Source organism: Nannobrachium achirus, assembly GCF_963921795.1.
Source record: "Nannobrachium achirus genome assembly, chromosome: 14".
NCBI lineage: Eukaryota > Metazoa > Chordata > Actinopteri > Myctophiformes > Myctophidae > Nannobrachium > Nannobrachium achirus.
The window spans coordinates 56,287,234-56,303,805 of NC_137821.1; the positions used below are offsets into that span (position 1 = coordinate 56,287,234).

Genomic DNA, 16,572 nt, shown 5'->3' on the forward strand with positions numbered 1-16,572 from the left:
ATAATGCATAATAATGAACCCATTATTACTAAATGGGTCTACCCATCCCTGTAGGCCTAATCCTAATATTTTAGCTTAAAATGGCTAATCTACAAGCACAACACGGTTGTGTTGAGACCCGTTGTGAGCTTGTGGATCTTATAGTGCCTAGACGAAAAAATGTCTAAGTCCATATTCTTACATTCTTAATTTTTTTATTTAACAGACTGTAAACCACAAACTATAGTCATTTTTAATCTGTTAAATATTGTTAATGCACTCACCGCTCATTTTGTTCAAATGCCTGTTTGAATATTATCTGCATGCTCCCTTTGTCTGCTGAATATTGCTTGTACTGTTTTCCACAAACTGTTGGACATATACTGTTTTTTTATACTTTTATAATTCTAATATGAGTTAAGCAAAAAAAAAAGAAAAAAAATCGAATTGAACAAAATGAGGGGAGAGTGCATTGAGAATTGAACGGATTAAAAACTACTATTTTGTGGTTTACAGTCTGGTAAATAAATAAAAAGATCTTTATTCCAGAAAATATGGACGTTTTCATCTCAGGTAGGCCTACTCAATTTATTTTCAACAAATGTTTGCCTAATATATCTACAAATAGAGGCGTTTGTATGGTTCAATACAGCATCAATACAGTCCAGTACTAGAGCAAGAGAAGAATAAAACAGAAGGAAATGGAATCATGGAAACGAAGAGCTAAATAAATAAAGAAAAGCAGTGATTAAATGCATGCTTTTGGAATCATAGATCCGTGCTCTTGAAGCTCCTTCATCGAAATGTGAAATGCCGTTAATGAGATGCGGGGGAGGCTCTTTCCAAATGCTCCCCAGGTGAAATGTGGAAAAGGTTCATCACAGGAGGGCATTTTTAAAGCCCCCTCTTTAGTGCCGTGTTTGTGTAGGCATTACAAACCCGCGACGATGGCAAGTGCCAGAATACTGATAACATCGCACATGGGAACAATTTAATAGGACACACTTGAAATGGCTTCTCTGCTTCATGGGGGAACACCGATTCCTTCTAGAATGTACTGTATGTCTCCAATGTCTTTTTAAGACACCACAAGCAGGGACGTGCAGAGAATGTTTAGAGAGGCAGGGGTTGACATTTCTAAAACCTTCTTTTGGTGAAAACATCGAAGATAGCAGACCTCCAAGACCTCCAAGCTCAGTTGTGAGCTTGGAGGTCGGCTATTTTCGGTGCTTGATACGACACTGAACTAAGCATAATCAAGTCAATACTGGAGATGTGGCGCAACGGCATGGATTTCTACACAGAGAGGACAATTATTTCAACATAAGATGCTGCTTTCAAATTCAGGAGAGTTTGGACAAGGCAATGCTCTTGAATGCTGCCTTCAGATATGGCATGGAAAGAGGGCATTTGCATTTCTTTCACCATAGTAAAAACTGCATTCATGGTCTGGAGAGGGCACTTTTTACAGACGGATAAAAGGGCAGGGGCTTAAGCCCCCTTTGATGTCTATGTGTGCACGTGCCTGACCACCAGTATATCGTCTCTGTCGGGTGGAAACCTCAGTGTGTCCAAAACCGTTTTCAGGATGCAATGCAGCAAAAATAGCAGATCTACAAGCTCAAAATGCGCCTCTTCGAAGCCACGTTTCAGGCTTGTAGATCTGCTTCTTTCGATGCTTTTGTTTGAAGCTGTAGTATGATCAAGTAGGGTGTTTCTTTCTTTCTTTCTTTCTTTCTTTCTTTCTTTCTTTCTTTCTTAGTAGGCTACATAGCACAGCCAAAATGTTCTGTCAAAGAAGAATGGCAGACTAAAGCACAGAATAGACTGAAGGCTTGTGAAACGGAACAAAAATGTCAGACTAGTGGAGCTCCACACAATTGAAGTGACACTCATTCTCTAAAGCTTCTCGGCAGGGGCGGTGCCGACGACAGGAAGAGGGTCTGTCCGAGTGTCTGTCTGTCTCACTCCTCAAAACACCATTTTCCAATAGCTTGACAACAAATGCAATGGATTCCTTCCCAGAACACCCAACATTTTACTGTAGATATTGCAAGTAGAAATGTACCCAAAGCTCATGCATATTTGCTGACGAGTACCGAAGTCCTGACATCACCTGACGTCACTACCAATACCTGTGGGTCACAGCGTTTTTGCGTTGGATTTCTCATAGGCAAATCCAGACACGTGCACACATAGACATCAAAGGGGGCTTGAGCCCCTGCCCTTTTATCCGTCTGTAAAAAGTGCCCTCTCCAGACCATGAATGCCATTTTATACTATGGTAAAAGAAATGCAAAAATTACCCCTTTCCAGCAACAGTGAGCAGGCCGCTTCTTTTCACCTGACAAGGGGGGATTCCTCAGTTGGACGTAGCATGTGGAAGGAAGACGTTATTCCAACCAGTTCCTTTCCCCTCCATCAGGGAGAACATGCAGACTCCACACAGAAAGGCCCTTTCGCCAACCCCCAGCTAGTGGGAGAAATATGTAACAAAAAAAGGCAAATGTGTTCACTTCCGGCAGAAAGCGTGAAAATTTGCACCTAGGGGTATTTTTGTGCGCTGAATTCAAAAATTGACGGTCCCAAGCACTTTTCCCATGGGATCTGGTGGCTCTCATTCACTTACCATACTAGGGGAAAAAGACCCCCCAAAAAATGTGAGGGGTCAAACTAGGTGTTTTTCGGGATTCTGAATCCATTGCAAGCATTTGTTTTGCACGAAAAACATTCCTTTCCGAAAAATGGACTCAACGAAACTTTGAAAAGTGATGACTCATCACTAAACCATAGTTTGTGGGGTCCATTTCTTCCCCAAGGAATGTTTTTTGTGCAAAACAAATGCTTGGAATGGATTCAGAATCATGAAAACCCCCTAGATAGACCCCTCACATGCTACTTAAAGAAGATTTTTGGGGGGTCTTTTTTTCCTAACCCTAACCCTATGGTAAGTGAATGAGAGAAAAGTGAATTTGAGAAAAGTGCTTGGGACCGTCAATTTTTTAATTCAGCGCACAAAAATACCCCTAGGTGCAAATTTTCACGCTTTCTGCCGGAAGTGAACACCTTTTTCACATATTTCTCCCACTAAGCGGGAATCGAACCCAGGGCCTTCTAGCTGTGAGGCGACAGCACAACCAACTGTGCCACCGTGCCCCCTGAAGCACTGTTCCTTGATCATCTTTATTGCACTGTTGGAATCACATTCGGCAGTCATCATTTTCACCGTAAACGTGGCATATTTATTCCGTCCATATTATTGGCACAACGTCGCTCAACCATCCCATCCATTATCCACGGTAGTTTGCTAATGTGATTCCAGTGCAGGCTAAACACAATCGAACAAACAAACAAACAAACAAACACAATGTTCAATAGCTGTGTAATGGGGGGCACGGCGACACAGTCGGTAGTGCTGTCGCCTCAGTCACAGCTAGAAGGTCCTGGGTTCGATTCCCACCGGAGACGCTGTGGGCACTGGGGGCGCATTCTCTCCTCTGCATCATCAGTGCCCACACCATAGGTGGGGTTGGCGAAAGGGCCTTTCTGTGCGGAGTTTGCATGTTCTCCCCGTGTCTCCTAGGGTAGGTACCCTCACAAAAAAACAGGCAGTAATCCTGGTCTCTATACTGCTACCCCCTGGCCAGCCAGGGCGCCTGATGGTGGGGAAAGGAATAAAGTGTCCGTGCTACGTCCAACTGAGGAAACTCACCCCTGTCAGGTGAAAAGAAGCATCTTGGACTCCTCATGCATAGAAGGAAGCATGAGGTCTCCCCAGGTTGGCAGAGGGAGTTTAGCGCCCAGGATTACATTAGATAATTGACACTGGGGGTGCATAACCTTAATCTTTAAAATGGTTAAGTAAAATGCTTGATATCTTACATTACAACAGAATAATAAGCCACCCTGAACAAAATCCATTGTGGCGGCTAGACATGGATTTGCAAACCACAGCTCAAATGAGTCCAGAAGGCTCTACTGTATTTTAGATATTACTAGTAAGAATCCTTGTTGTTTATTTGCACCAAATTACCAGATGTGTTTGCCTCTAGTGATCACTAATGGGATTAGAGTTTGATTTCATTTCATATCCACTTTATTATGTAAAAGTATTTTTGGACTCCCTGGGTGTAGGATAATAATAACCATTGCAGTCCAGTTTAATATAAAATCTGTTATTTGGCATTCAAGGAGACACTTTCTACAGTAAATACATGATAAAAAAGCCAACACAGTAATACATAAATAACATAAATTTTCAGAGCAGAAATATTTTAATTAGGTGTTGAGACTAACGGCTCTAACTCATTCACACTTTAAAACTGTCTGTATAAGCACATTTTCTACTTGAAGCCAATCATGAAAACTCGTGGTGCGTAATTCAGTTTGACTTTGCAGTGAGCTTGCTTTCCCCTGCAGGTAGATTATACAATTAGCAGACAACACTTTGCAAGCTGCAGACTAAAACATTCTGCACTGGAACTGCAGTGGTGTAATTAAGTATATATAAGGGATATTTCACTTAAAAAAAATGTTTTGTCATGTTATCATCTAATCAGGCCCTTGGGAACACCCAGGACAGTTTTTGAATTTCTTCATTTGGTATTTAGATATTTGATAATCATTTTTCCCCATTTTCCCCCTTCCAGGACCTTCCTATACAAACCCATTGTAACTTCAAACTCCATTTTAACCATGATAGACTCAATGAAAACAACCGTCCTTCTTTCTGATGACTCATGACACCCTCCGAATACGTGAGCAGGCCGTGTTTTTTTTTTCTTTTTTTAAATAAAAGTTTTCATTGATTTCTATTAATCTTTTGGGCAAATGAAAATTATTAAATACAATAAAAGATTATAAAAAATAAATGAAAAAAAAAAATGGCGGGGAAAAAAAAGAAAAAACACGGCCTGCTCAAGTATTCAGAGGGTGTCAGGAGTCACCAGAGAGTTTTTTTTTTTTTTTTTTCTGAAAAGTGAAAAAAAAAAGTGAAAGTAAAAACATGGAGATAGGTGGTTTCAGCCTGAGAGCAAAGATATCGTCATTAAACTGGTTGTATATTTGGTACTGATGATGGCCTGATGATGGGTGTGGTGACTCCTCTCACCTTGGAGGCCCGCCTCTCGTTCTTGATGGCCTGCATCATCCCCCGTCGCCCGTGGCAACTGGCGTGCTCGCCGCCCTTGCCGGCGCCGGCCGCCGGCGAGCTGAGCTGGGAGGAGGCCTCGGGCAGGATGTTGATGCTGTTGCTGGGCGACACGCTCAGCAGCAGGCCGTGCTCCGCCCCTTTCAGGCAGCCCACCGTGTTCCGCCTGCCCGGGGTGGGCGGGGCATGCGTCTCTGTGGGGAGGAGGGGCCAAACCACAGATTACAGTAACGTTGGCCGCTCTCCATTCAGACAGGCTGCCATTCAGACATTGACTTCTAATTGTGTGATAATGGGGCACACACCGATGGCGGAGGAAAGGCACCAACCTGCTCACCGGGAGCAACGAGGTGTTCAGGGGTTCAGAGTCTTGCTCAAGGACTCTTCGGCACTAACTCTGGGGGAGCCCGGGATCGAACTGGAAACCCTCCGTGTTCTAAGACGGCAACTCTACCCCTGAGCCACTGCCTCCGCCACACATTGTAGTAGGGCTGAAACTACAGTATATCGCTTATTTTCTCATCGATTATTCTTATCGATTTCTTTTCCGATTCAACACCAATCGGAGTCCCTCTGAAGTCTATACTAGTGTATTTTCAGTTTTCGCTCTACATTATAGCTTCGCCGGAAAATAACCGATCTACAAGCTCTTCACCGCATGCTGACAACTTGAAGATCTGCCATTTTCTGAGAAAGTTTCACCCCGATTATGGATGCTGGGGTGGTTCAGGTGGTTAATAGAATAATCTGATGTTTTGGGGTAAAAATGTTTAAATGTCAAGGAATTTACATAAAACAATTTGAATAGATTTTTTTTATATATATAATATAGATATTGTTTGATTTATCAGACTGTAAACCACAAATTAGTCTGTTAAATTGTTAATGCACGCCCCCCTAATTTTGCTCAAGTGTCTGTTTTAATGTTATCTACCTTTGTCAGCTGAATATTGCTTTTACGGACTTATACTGTTGTTCCACAAACTGTTGGAGATACTGTTTGTCCACTTTCCTTAAGTATTATGTATTATAATTCCTAATAGGCCTATATACAGTATGAGTTAAGTAAAACAATCTAATTCAACAAAATGAGGGGGAAGAGCATTAATAATTCAACAGATTAAAAACTTCTAGTTTGTGGTTTACAGTCTGGTAAATGAAATTAAAAAAATCTATTCATGGATTGCATTTGTAGTCCTACACCAGCCATGTTGAGGACCAACACAGGTGTTCTGATTGGTGTAGAACATTAGTTCTATGCCAATCAGACACATTGACACATCGGCAGCCTTTGTGAGATGAATAGCCATGTTTTCATTGTCTTGATAGTCAGTGTGCCATAACAACATTATGTTTCATTGCGACACCCAGGGCTGTATTAACCATTGGGCCGGTGGGGCTGTTGCCAGGGGCCCTTAGCTCTCAGGGGCCCTTGGAGGGAACTGGGCCACGTGGTCTTTGACAATTTACAAAAAATAAATGTATATGTTAATTAAAAATCTAATGTGTGGGCCCCTCCTCTGTTTTCTACAGGTGCTTTCTTGGCCCACAGATGATCATCATGGCTTAAAATCCGAGCTGGGTAGTGCGCGTCGGGAGGGAGGGGGGGTTATGGTGGAGGGTGGGGGGGCCCTAAAGAATTATCGGCCAGGGGCCCTCGCGGGGGTTAATCCGTCCATGGCGACACCACATCAGAATATTATATTTCCTACAGCTTTGGATTGTTTTCTCCTTCTTTTGAAATATATTATCTTTCAAATCAGGATGTAACGATCATTAGACTCAGAGCAATAACCCACCTATCTCCCAGACTCCCTCCCCAGTCAGAGTTATCAGTTTGAACGAATTTAGAATTATTTGCAGGATGTCATTTGCATACATATTTGAGGGGACTTGACTTAATCCTGCAAGACCCAAATTCATTTCTACTTGCATTTTTTTCCCAACCTTTCAGTTGTAGCAGTACTTTGGAGAGTAAAATGTAATGTTTTTTTTTTTTTTAAGAAAACAATGTTTTTGTAAGGTAAATCATGAATCATAAATCATGCTCTAATCTACATTTGGGGGATTTCTTTCACAATAATAACATATGTACGTGTTCTGGACATTCTAATGATCACCAGAAAAAATATTATAGGCATTTTACTTGCAAGCATCCATTGCAAGCATTTGTTTTGCACAAACACATTCCTTGGGCTAAAAATGGAACCTACAAAACTTTCAAAAGTGATGACTCATCACTAAACAGTACTAAACCATAGTTCTATGGGGTCCAGTTTTAGCCCAAGGAAAGTTTTTAGTGCAAAACAAATGCTTGCAATGGATTCAGAATCATGAAAAACCCCCTAGATAGACCCCTATTTAAAGAAGATTTTTTTGGCGGGGTCCTTTTTCCCTGTATAGTAAGTGAGACATCTTTAATTCTCATTTTACGACCAGATCCCATGGGAAAAGTGCTTGGATCCGGCAATTTTTGAATTCAGCGCCCAAAAATACCTCTAGGTGCAGATTTTCACGCTTTCTGCCGGAAGTGAACATCTTTTTCACATATTTCTCCCACTACAGCACATTCTTCTGCTGGGCGTTGTTGAAGAACTATTTATTCAGATGAAAACATCCCACCACGGGACACACCTTCAGAACGCACCGCGCTTGTAAATTCATCAAGGGAAGGAATTGGTTTTGTTTTAAATGCTTGGTACTGGATTCCCTGCTGTCACTCTCACATTGAGAGCAAGCGCCGACCATCATCTCTGAAGTATTTCATCAGGCGTCAATTTAAAGAGCTCTCCAGCTGGAGAAGACACAAACGGCAGTAAAAATAAAGGGAAAGGGGAAAATAATGAGACCGTGCATGATTAAAAAAGACGCGGCATGGAGCCCAGCGCGGCGGATCATAAGAACTGATGATCATAATCATCCCTGGCCTACAGGGAACGTTGTACTGAGGAACCCATCCTATAGTCCTAATGAAAAGGTTGATTTACTGCAGGTTGAAAAAATGGTGCGTTGTTGCATTTCATTGTCTGCTATTCCCTTAAGGTACAACTTCACCACTTTTCAACCTATCTTCATGAACCTAGAACCAGAGATGATCCCATTTCCCTGCAGAAGAAGAAGAAGTTGAAGCGGATGGAGAAGTGCTTTTCATTTCCGGGTTATCTTTGCATGCATCGGTCTTTTATAGCTTCCATGGATCGTTCTTACAGTAGCGAATGGCGATATTGAGAGATAATATCTCCGTCTCTACGAAATCTGTAAACAAATGAATATATATATATATATATATATATATATATATATATATATATCATGTATATAGCACCTGATGAAGCTTGACGAGCGAAACGCGTCGTGCTAATAAAAAAATCATGAATTAAGCAGTTGTCCATCGCAGTTCCCTGGAGTGATGCAGTCCCTTCTTATGGAAGGTTTTCAACTTTTTCTATAGTTTATATTAGGGATGCACCGATATGGAAATTCTTGGCCGATACCGATACCGATGTTAAAAATAACAATTTAGCCGATAGCCGATACTGACACCGATATTTGTTTATTTAGTTTTTGGTGTTATTATTTCCCCTTTTGGGCCAGGGAAACAATGAATCGACATTATAAGAAATAACTGTTCAGAATCTACTCTCTTGGTAGGCTGCAGATAACCAACACACCAACATAGCCAGTGCAAAATGTGTGCTTATCAACAGCAGATAAATATCGGCTACTGCCATCGGTTCGTGTCAGCTTTATTTGCCTATACCGATGTTGACCGATACGGCAAACATCGGCCGATACCGATGTGTGGCCGATATATCGGTGCATCACTAGTTTATATGCATGCTGACTACGACTTGCACCTCCTATGGGCCTTTCGTTTGGATGTGCAGGAGTCTCTCCTCTTTGTTATATATATCTAATACATACAATTCAGCAAACACAAAGTGGTGGCAATTCTCAAACAGAATGTTTAGCTCCATTCTCTCACAACACCTCTCACAAACATAGCCACCACGTCAAACAAGCGTGAACATTTTGCACTGTCCACATTTTAAACATGCCGCTCTTTGAACCGCATTTATTTCAATTTAACAAAGTTTCGCCTTTCGCCTCACGCAGAGCAGCCAGTCCTGAAGGAGTATCTTGACAGTGCTCATAAACTGGTCACCAGAGTATCAAGTTACAGAGGAGGGGGGAGGGGGGAGGGGAGCTGAGCGGAGGAGAGAGAGAGAGAGAGAGAGAGAGAAAGAAAGACGGGAAAGGGCCCGGGGAGCTGAGCGTCCGTATACACCACGTCATCGCATCACCAATACCTTTCACAAAACTTTTTTTTTTTTTCAAAAAACTTTTTTTTTTCAAAAAACTTTTTTTTTTCAAAAAAAATTTTTTTTCAATTTTTTTTTTTTTTTTTTTTCAAAAAACTTTTTTTTTTTTTCAAATACTGAACTCTAGACTTTTGCGGCCCGAAGGGCCGCAAACTTCTAGTATATATATATGGGGGATGTTAATCATCTGGGGCGTCCCCAGATGATTAACATAATGTGCAAGATTGTTTTCTCACTCAACAGTAAACACACCAACATAGAGTTTAAAGGGATATTTCACTTTCAAAAGAACCTTTGGTCATTTTATCATATAATCAGGTTTTTATGAACACCCTGGACAGTTTTTAATTTGCTTGATTCAATATTTAGATATTTGATGTACCGGTAAATTGTATCAGTCCTCCTCCTCCAGTGCTTCTTCTGAAAGTGGAATATCGCTTTAAGTGTATAGAGGGTATATGCACATTTCTGACAATTTAAGGACTTTTTAACAGACAATTGTACAAGTCCCTCTCATCCGAGTCCAAGTCGAGTAGCAAGTCATTTGGTCCAAGAATGATATCCGCATGAAAGAAAAAAAACTGCCTACAATGAAAAAGCAACAACATGCTACAAGTCGTCCGAGTCAGATTGTCTCAAGTCGAGTCGAGTCGAGTCTGGAGTCTGGAGTTGTTTGCCCTCAAGTCCGAGTCGAGTTGCAAGTTGTCAAATGTCGGACTCGAGTCGAGTCTCTATGTCTCGAGTCCAATTGTCTGCTTTTTAATACCTCCAAAATGACAAATTAAACATTGGCCAAATTGTCAAATATTAGAGGCAGGAATTGTGAAAATTGACGATCTGCATGCTCACAATAGAACCGTGTTAAACAAAAGGTAATGCCTCAACTCTTAGTGCTCGTCAGGGAAGGGGGTCCCCAGTTAAAATATGATTATTTTGGGGGTCACGGCCTGAAAATGTTGAGAACCACTGGTCTATACACCCGGCAGAGCTTGGCTCTCTGCTCGGAAAGGCAATGGGAACAGATGAAAAGGACCGTAAGGAACATACCTTGTGGCTCTGGAGGAGTGACGGTGCTGATCTGAGGCAGGTGGAAGGTGGAGGAGGACGCCGGCAGCTGCAGTCGACTGGGCATGGCCGCCGCCGCCGCGTGGTGCAAAGGCTGCTGGGAGGATGACGTCTTCCTGCTTTCGTACAGGAAGACCGTCGCCTGCCTCTGGAGGACCTGGGAGCACACATAGACATGAAAGGGGGCTTGAGCCCCTGCCCTTTTGACAGTCGGTAAAAAGTGCCCTGTCCAGACCATGATTGCCGTTTTCATGGTTTAGTGACGAGTCATGTGTCATCACTTTTCACAATGTTTCATGCAAAACAATGCTTCAGAATAATTAAAAACCCCTAGTTTGACCCCTCACATGCTACTTAAAGCAGATTTTTTGGGGGTATTTTTTTCCTTTATAGTATGGTGTAACTAAGTGAATGGGCCCAAACTTCTACCCCCATAAAATAAATTGCTCAATGCTGACAGGCGGTCAGCAGGTGGTTTCATGAATGTATATCCACCTGTTTCCGCGGGAGTTTACTGGAGATTATTTGGACCTGTTTGGACCACACTTCCGGTTTAACAGCAGACATACAAGCTCACATCGCGTCGCAGATGCAACCCGTTGTGAGCTTGTAAATCACACTCGGCTGCGGCGCCGAAAGCTCGGTACAGCGTCTGCGCAATGCACTATGGGGCGTTGGAAACTCGTGGATATAGACAACATTTTAGGTCAATGTCAGGAGATATCGTCTGCCCTTGAGTGTTTTGATATTTTAAAGTGAAGTGATATAAAAAGGTTTGGACATCCCTGGTGTAGTGAGACACACGTACGCACACATGCGTGCACACAGGCACACACACCTGTATGGTGAGGCAGTAGGTCACCACCATGATGACCAATGGGATGAAGAAGGCCACGAAGGAGCCAATGAGCATGAAGTGCTTCTCGTTGAGAACGCAGCTGCCGTTGACAAACACCTTGTCCTTGTTATGCAGGCCGATGACCGGGATAGGCATGGACACACCTGCACGCAGAGACAAAGAGGTTTTTAGCATTTATAACCAAAGTGACACGTTGTAGCAGTTAGCTCTGGTCCAGAGCATTAGCGAGGTCTCTCTAACACTCTGCCTGGGAGCAGATACAGCAGTGATTCTCAACCTTTTCAGGCGGTAACCCACAAAATAATCATATTTTAACTGGGGACCCCCCCCCCCCACCCTGACGAGCACTAAGAGTTGAGGAATTACATTTTGTATAGCACGATTCTATTGTGAAAATAGCCGATCAACATGCTCACAACGCCTCGCGTTGCGAGGCGTTGTGAGCATGTAGATCTGCTATTTTCACAATTTCTGCCTCTAATATTTGACAATTTGGTCAATGTTTAATTTGTCATTTTAGAGCTATTAAAACTTTAGAAATGTGCAGATACCCTCTATACACTTAAACTTTATGTTGGTTTGTTTACTGTTGAGTGAGAAAACAATGTTGCACATTAAGTTAATCATCTGGGGACCCCCCAAAAATAATAAAAACCCACAGGTTAAGAACCACTGAGAAACAGGACCAGTAATTCCACTGTCCTAGGAGGGCTCTTCTTCAGTAAAAATAAACAAAACTACTTCGCTACTCACCTCGACCGCAGCAGACACAACCCGGAAATAACTATATGTTTTATTATTTATTATTTTATTAAATGCCAAAACTATGGCATTTAAATGCCATAACACCTCACCCAATCTGTATTTTACAGATTGGGTGAGGTGCTAGAGGTTTCCCACCACCAATAGACATTCAACAACACAAAACTGCCTTTGTTAAGGTGAGTAGCAAAGTAGTCGAGCCCTACGAAGGGCAGTGGAATTCCTGGTCCTGTATCTGAGCCTGCTTCCTGGCAGAGCGTTAGAGTCGGGGGATATCGTCAGGAATAATGTCATATCCTGGAATAAATTCCTTACCAAAAACTTTCTTCACCAATGTGTTTGTAAAGGTGTCTAGTAAGACATCCATTGCAAGCATTAGTTTTGCAGCATTTGTCTAGTAAGACATCCATTGCAAGCATTAGTTTTGCATCATTTGTCTAGTAATACATCCATTGCAAGCATTTGTTTTGCACAAAAAAACATTCCTTGGTGTAAAGGTGGCTCCCACAAAACTGTGATGACTCATCACTAAACGATAGTTTTATGGGGGCGTTTTTAGCCCTAGTTTGACCCCTCACATGCTACTTAAAGCATATTTATTTCTGTGTTTTTTATCCTGTATAGTTAATTCAATGGGAGCCCAACTTTCAGCAGCTGTAACGGATTCTCCTAGGGAAACTGAATTTCAGTCTTTGTGGGATGTGTTACGAGACACCTTTACAAACACATTGGTGAAGAAATGTTTTGGTAAGGAATTTATTCCAGGACTTTTTAAGATACACCTCGCTAACGCTCTGGTGCCTCCCTCCACCAGACCAGCTGAAATAAGATAAGCTTAATTCATTTGCCTGCCTCAGTCTGTTGCGGGCCCTATTTAACACAACCAAGGCGTTCGATCTGAGGTTGAAGGAGTTTCTAATTAAGTCGAATGTTGAGCAGACATATGCAGGAAGAATCTCTGACTGAGAAAAGCTTTGAAGATTACAAAAAAATAAAACATAGCAGTGCTGTAACCTGTGTGTAGATAAAGAAGTGTAGCCCTGCTCCAAAGCAAAGACCCATGTCAGAAGTCAGATACATGAAAGGGTACATAGTGCATACAGCCTTGATTTGTACACATCACATGTGTATGAGGTAATGTTCCTGAATCAAATACGTCGCCGTCAAAAGGAACGGATCTACAAGTTCACAGCGCTTTGCATCGTGGCGTCTTTTCAGCTTGTAGATCTGGTATATTTGGTGAGAGTGAGACGTGTTATCTGCTGAACTCATGTAAATGAGAACCGGAAGGAGGTGATGGGGGAAGGATTTTTGCTTTTACAGATGGCTCGTTCAGATGGCTCAGCTAGATTGGTCTGGGATCAGTAGCATTTCGGGTTTCTGTCGGGAGTGGAAACATCCTACGTAATCTTGTAGTCATCAGACGGACTACTAGAGATGGGACGTTCGCGAACGATTCGAGTCTTTTGAACGGCTCTTTGAAATGAACGATGGGATCCGGTTCGCAGTAGCTGGGAGCCGTTCCTTTCTAAATGGACAAATCTTTACTTACAGTAAGTAAAAGTATCGATCGATACTGCAATGTTGAAATACTCTGCCACAAGTCAAGTAGAATTTGTAGGCTACTAGTAGAAAGTACTCATTACAGAATGTCCCATTTCACAAGTTTTCAAATGTATAAAATGTAGAAAAATGATTAGAAAATAGCAGATCTACAAGCTCACAATGCGTCGCGTTGCGACGCATTGTGAGCTTGTTGTAGATCGGCTATTTTCAAATGGCAGAAATGTATATATGGTAAAAAGGTATATAGGGTTTAAGTAGCCTAATTTGTAATCATAAATTCATAATCAAAATCTACAAAGTAACTAAAATGAGCCAGTCTTTTGAACGGCTCTTTGAAAGGAACGGATCCCAGAGATCCGGCTCACTTCAAAGAACCATAAATCCCATCTCTACGGACTACACTTTGGCCATTAGATCAAACCGGAAACAGTTTTAACCCAAAATAATTCCCTGCGCTCAAGGGCATCATTTTAGGGCCTACGCAATACAATCTTTTTTTTTTTTTTTTTTTTTTTGAAAAGTTCGTTTGGCATATCCATCTTTTAGTCCAACTCGTGGCGACTGGCAAGACTACACTTCTCGAGCATTTAAATAAGGATTGGGGAAGCAAACAAGGGGGGACCAAAACAAAGTGACACCACTTCTTCTGCCTGTTGCCGGTTTAGGCCACGCCTAGACCGGATGGCACGGTTTAAAACAAATACCAGGCTTTCCTCCGAGGTGGAAAGTCTGGTGACGCGAGGTTAGGCTCAGATGAGCACATGTGGAAGCTGTAGGCTGTAGGGGTTATGTTTTCTTTTTATAAATAAAAGAGAGAAATATACTCGGCAGCGGTTGTACTGGACAGCACTGTTACATCTAATGCCAATCCCGCGAATACTCTGGAAATATTAAAAGGTATCTAGAGTGCTGATCCCGCGATGTTGCGGGCAATTTACTGTATACAGTAAAGCTGGCAATGGCTATGTAGCATCCGTTGAAAAGCGTTGGCACGGGTGGAGTCACGATTCATCATCATCGCGCATCCCACGTGCACACAATAGTGATCCCATAACATTGAAACCAACAGTCTTTCTCATCTTTATCGTCCATTTTCTCCAAAGAAACACTTTTGATGCCAAGGATGGCATTGGATTCTCGCTAAAATAGCAAAAGTATAAAGAGATCCATCTTCCACCCCTGTTTACATTTGGACCAGAAGTACTTCCGGGTGAATCTCCGTCAAGTAGGAATTCGTTTCGATCTACTTCCGGCCTTCAAAATAAGAGACTTGCCGCGGACGGAGCAGGCGGCCGGCACGCTGGACATTTAACCCTTTCATGTCTGGAGCAGTAAATGAGTTAAGAAGCAAGGTGTGCGTGTGTGTGTGCGTGTGTGCGTGCGTGCGTGCGCGTGTGTGAGTGCGTGCGTTCTATCAAGCTTCCCTGGACTGAAAGCAAACAGAAGGCTGAACCTTCACATAAACAAAACCACAGACGCACGGCAATACAGTGCTTCTGTACCGCTTTGTTTGCTTCGAGACGGTCCAATATGGCTCTGCGAGGCAGCGCGTCTGATCATTGTGTATATGAATGCTTCAAAACACCAGAGAGCTGTTTATACTTGGCTGGCAGATGCACTAGACTAGTACATTGTTGGAACGACCTGCTCAGTCCTTGCAGGAACATCGCATAGGTTCAAAGCTGTTTATGGCCATTTGAATGTCATCGCCATGGCTTACAGGGAAATCCGCATACGCAGAGTAAGATGAATGCACCCTGATCTGTTTTTTTTCTCTTCCCCCCTTTATCATCGTCAATATGGGAGTGGGAGAGAGTGCGTGCGTGCGTGCATTTCACTTTGTGTGTTCTGTCTGTGTATCAGCGTATTATGTACTGTGTGTATGCGTACAGTGCAAACAGAGTCAGGGTGCTGATATTGTGCATGTTGGCTCGCTGGAAACACTCTGCTACACCAGTGGGTCTCAAAGTGAAGTCTGGTAGGCGAGTCAGTGAAGGGGGCTGTCCATACTGTCTCCGACCACCGAACTTTTCGTCGGAAAGGTCCGGTTCAACTACAAACTAACGTCACTCGCATCTACAGAAAAGCATTACCCCGAATTTGAGTTCCAAAAGCTGCACGTCGGAAAGTTGGAACTCTCTGACTAAACGTTTAGTGGTCGGAGACCTTAAGAAATACAGCAGTGACAACACACAGAAATGTGTGTGTTGAGGAATTAATTGGGAGAAAAAAGAAAGAAATGCAAAAACCCGCATTATCATTACGTGGACAATTTTGTTTGTATTTTTTCGTTCTTTTTTGTTTTGTTTTTGTGTTTCTTCATTTAAATGTATTTTTTTATACTTTTTCCATGTGGATCATTAATGCCTGTTGAACATGTTTTCAATCTCGATGGCATTGCAAATGAGCTTAAAACCTCAGTAATCTCTTCAAGAAATAAATATTTCAGTCAACAGTGACTCACTCTCTGGTTTAGAAGAGGCTGCTGAGTGTTTTATCATATTACGCACACGCACGCAGGCGACTATTCTGACCTCTGACCTTATATACAGCTATTATTCAACGTTGACTTTTGTCTCAAGGTGACCAGAGTGAAGTTCATATGGAAATGAATCTCCTTGAAGTGTCTGTGGGGTGAGTCTCATGTACGGCCAAATGTATTTGTGAATACATTTTCTCCATTGACTTTAATTCAAAATGCAACTTATTAATCTAATAATTGTGGTGTTAATACAGTTGGTATGACCGGTTTAATGTGTGCCAGCCCGTTCTCACTTTTTTTGTTTTTATCTTTGACAACGTGGATTCTAACGCAACGTGGAGGTAACATGTCTGACCACCTGAACCTAACCTTAACCCTAACCCTAACC

General features: G+C 42.3%; 1 protein-coding gene across 1 annotated transcript in view; it reads right to left on the bottom strand.

Moving 5' to 3' along the window:
* htr2cl1 (5-hydroxytryptamine (serotonin) receptor 2C, G protein-coupled-like 1) overlaps window positions 1-16,572 on the bottom strand; it is a gene marked incomplete at both ends in the record, with an annotated part of 47,981 nt that overhangs the window by 1,147 nt on the left and 30,262 nt on the right. Inside the window, 3 exons of the mRNA XM_080741712.1 lie at window positions 5,090-5,322; window positions 10,498-10,672; window positions 11,354-11,517. Coding sequence (XP_080597838.1) covers window positions 5,090-5,322; window positions 10,498-10,672; window positions 11,354-11,517 — 572 coding nt within the window. The remainder of the gene's footprint in view (window positions 1-5,089; window positions 5,323-10,497; window positions 10,673-11,353; window positions 11,518-16,572) is intronic.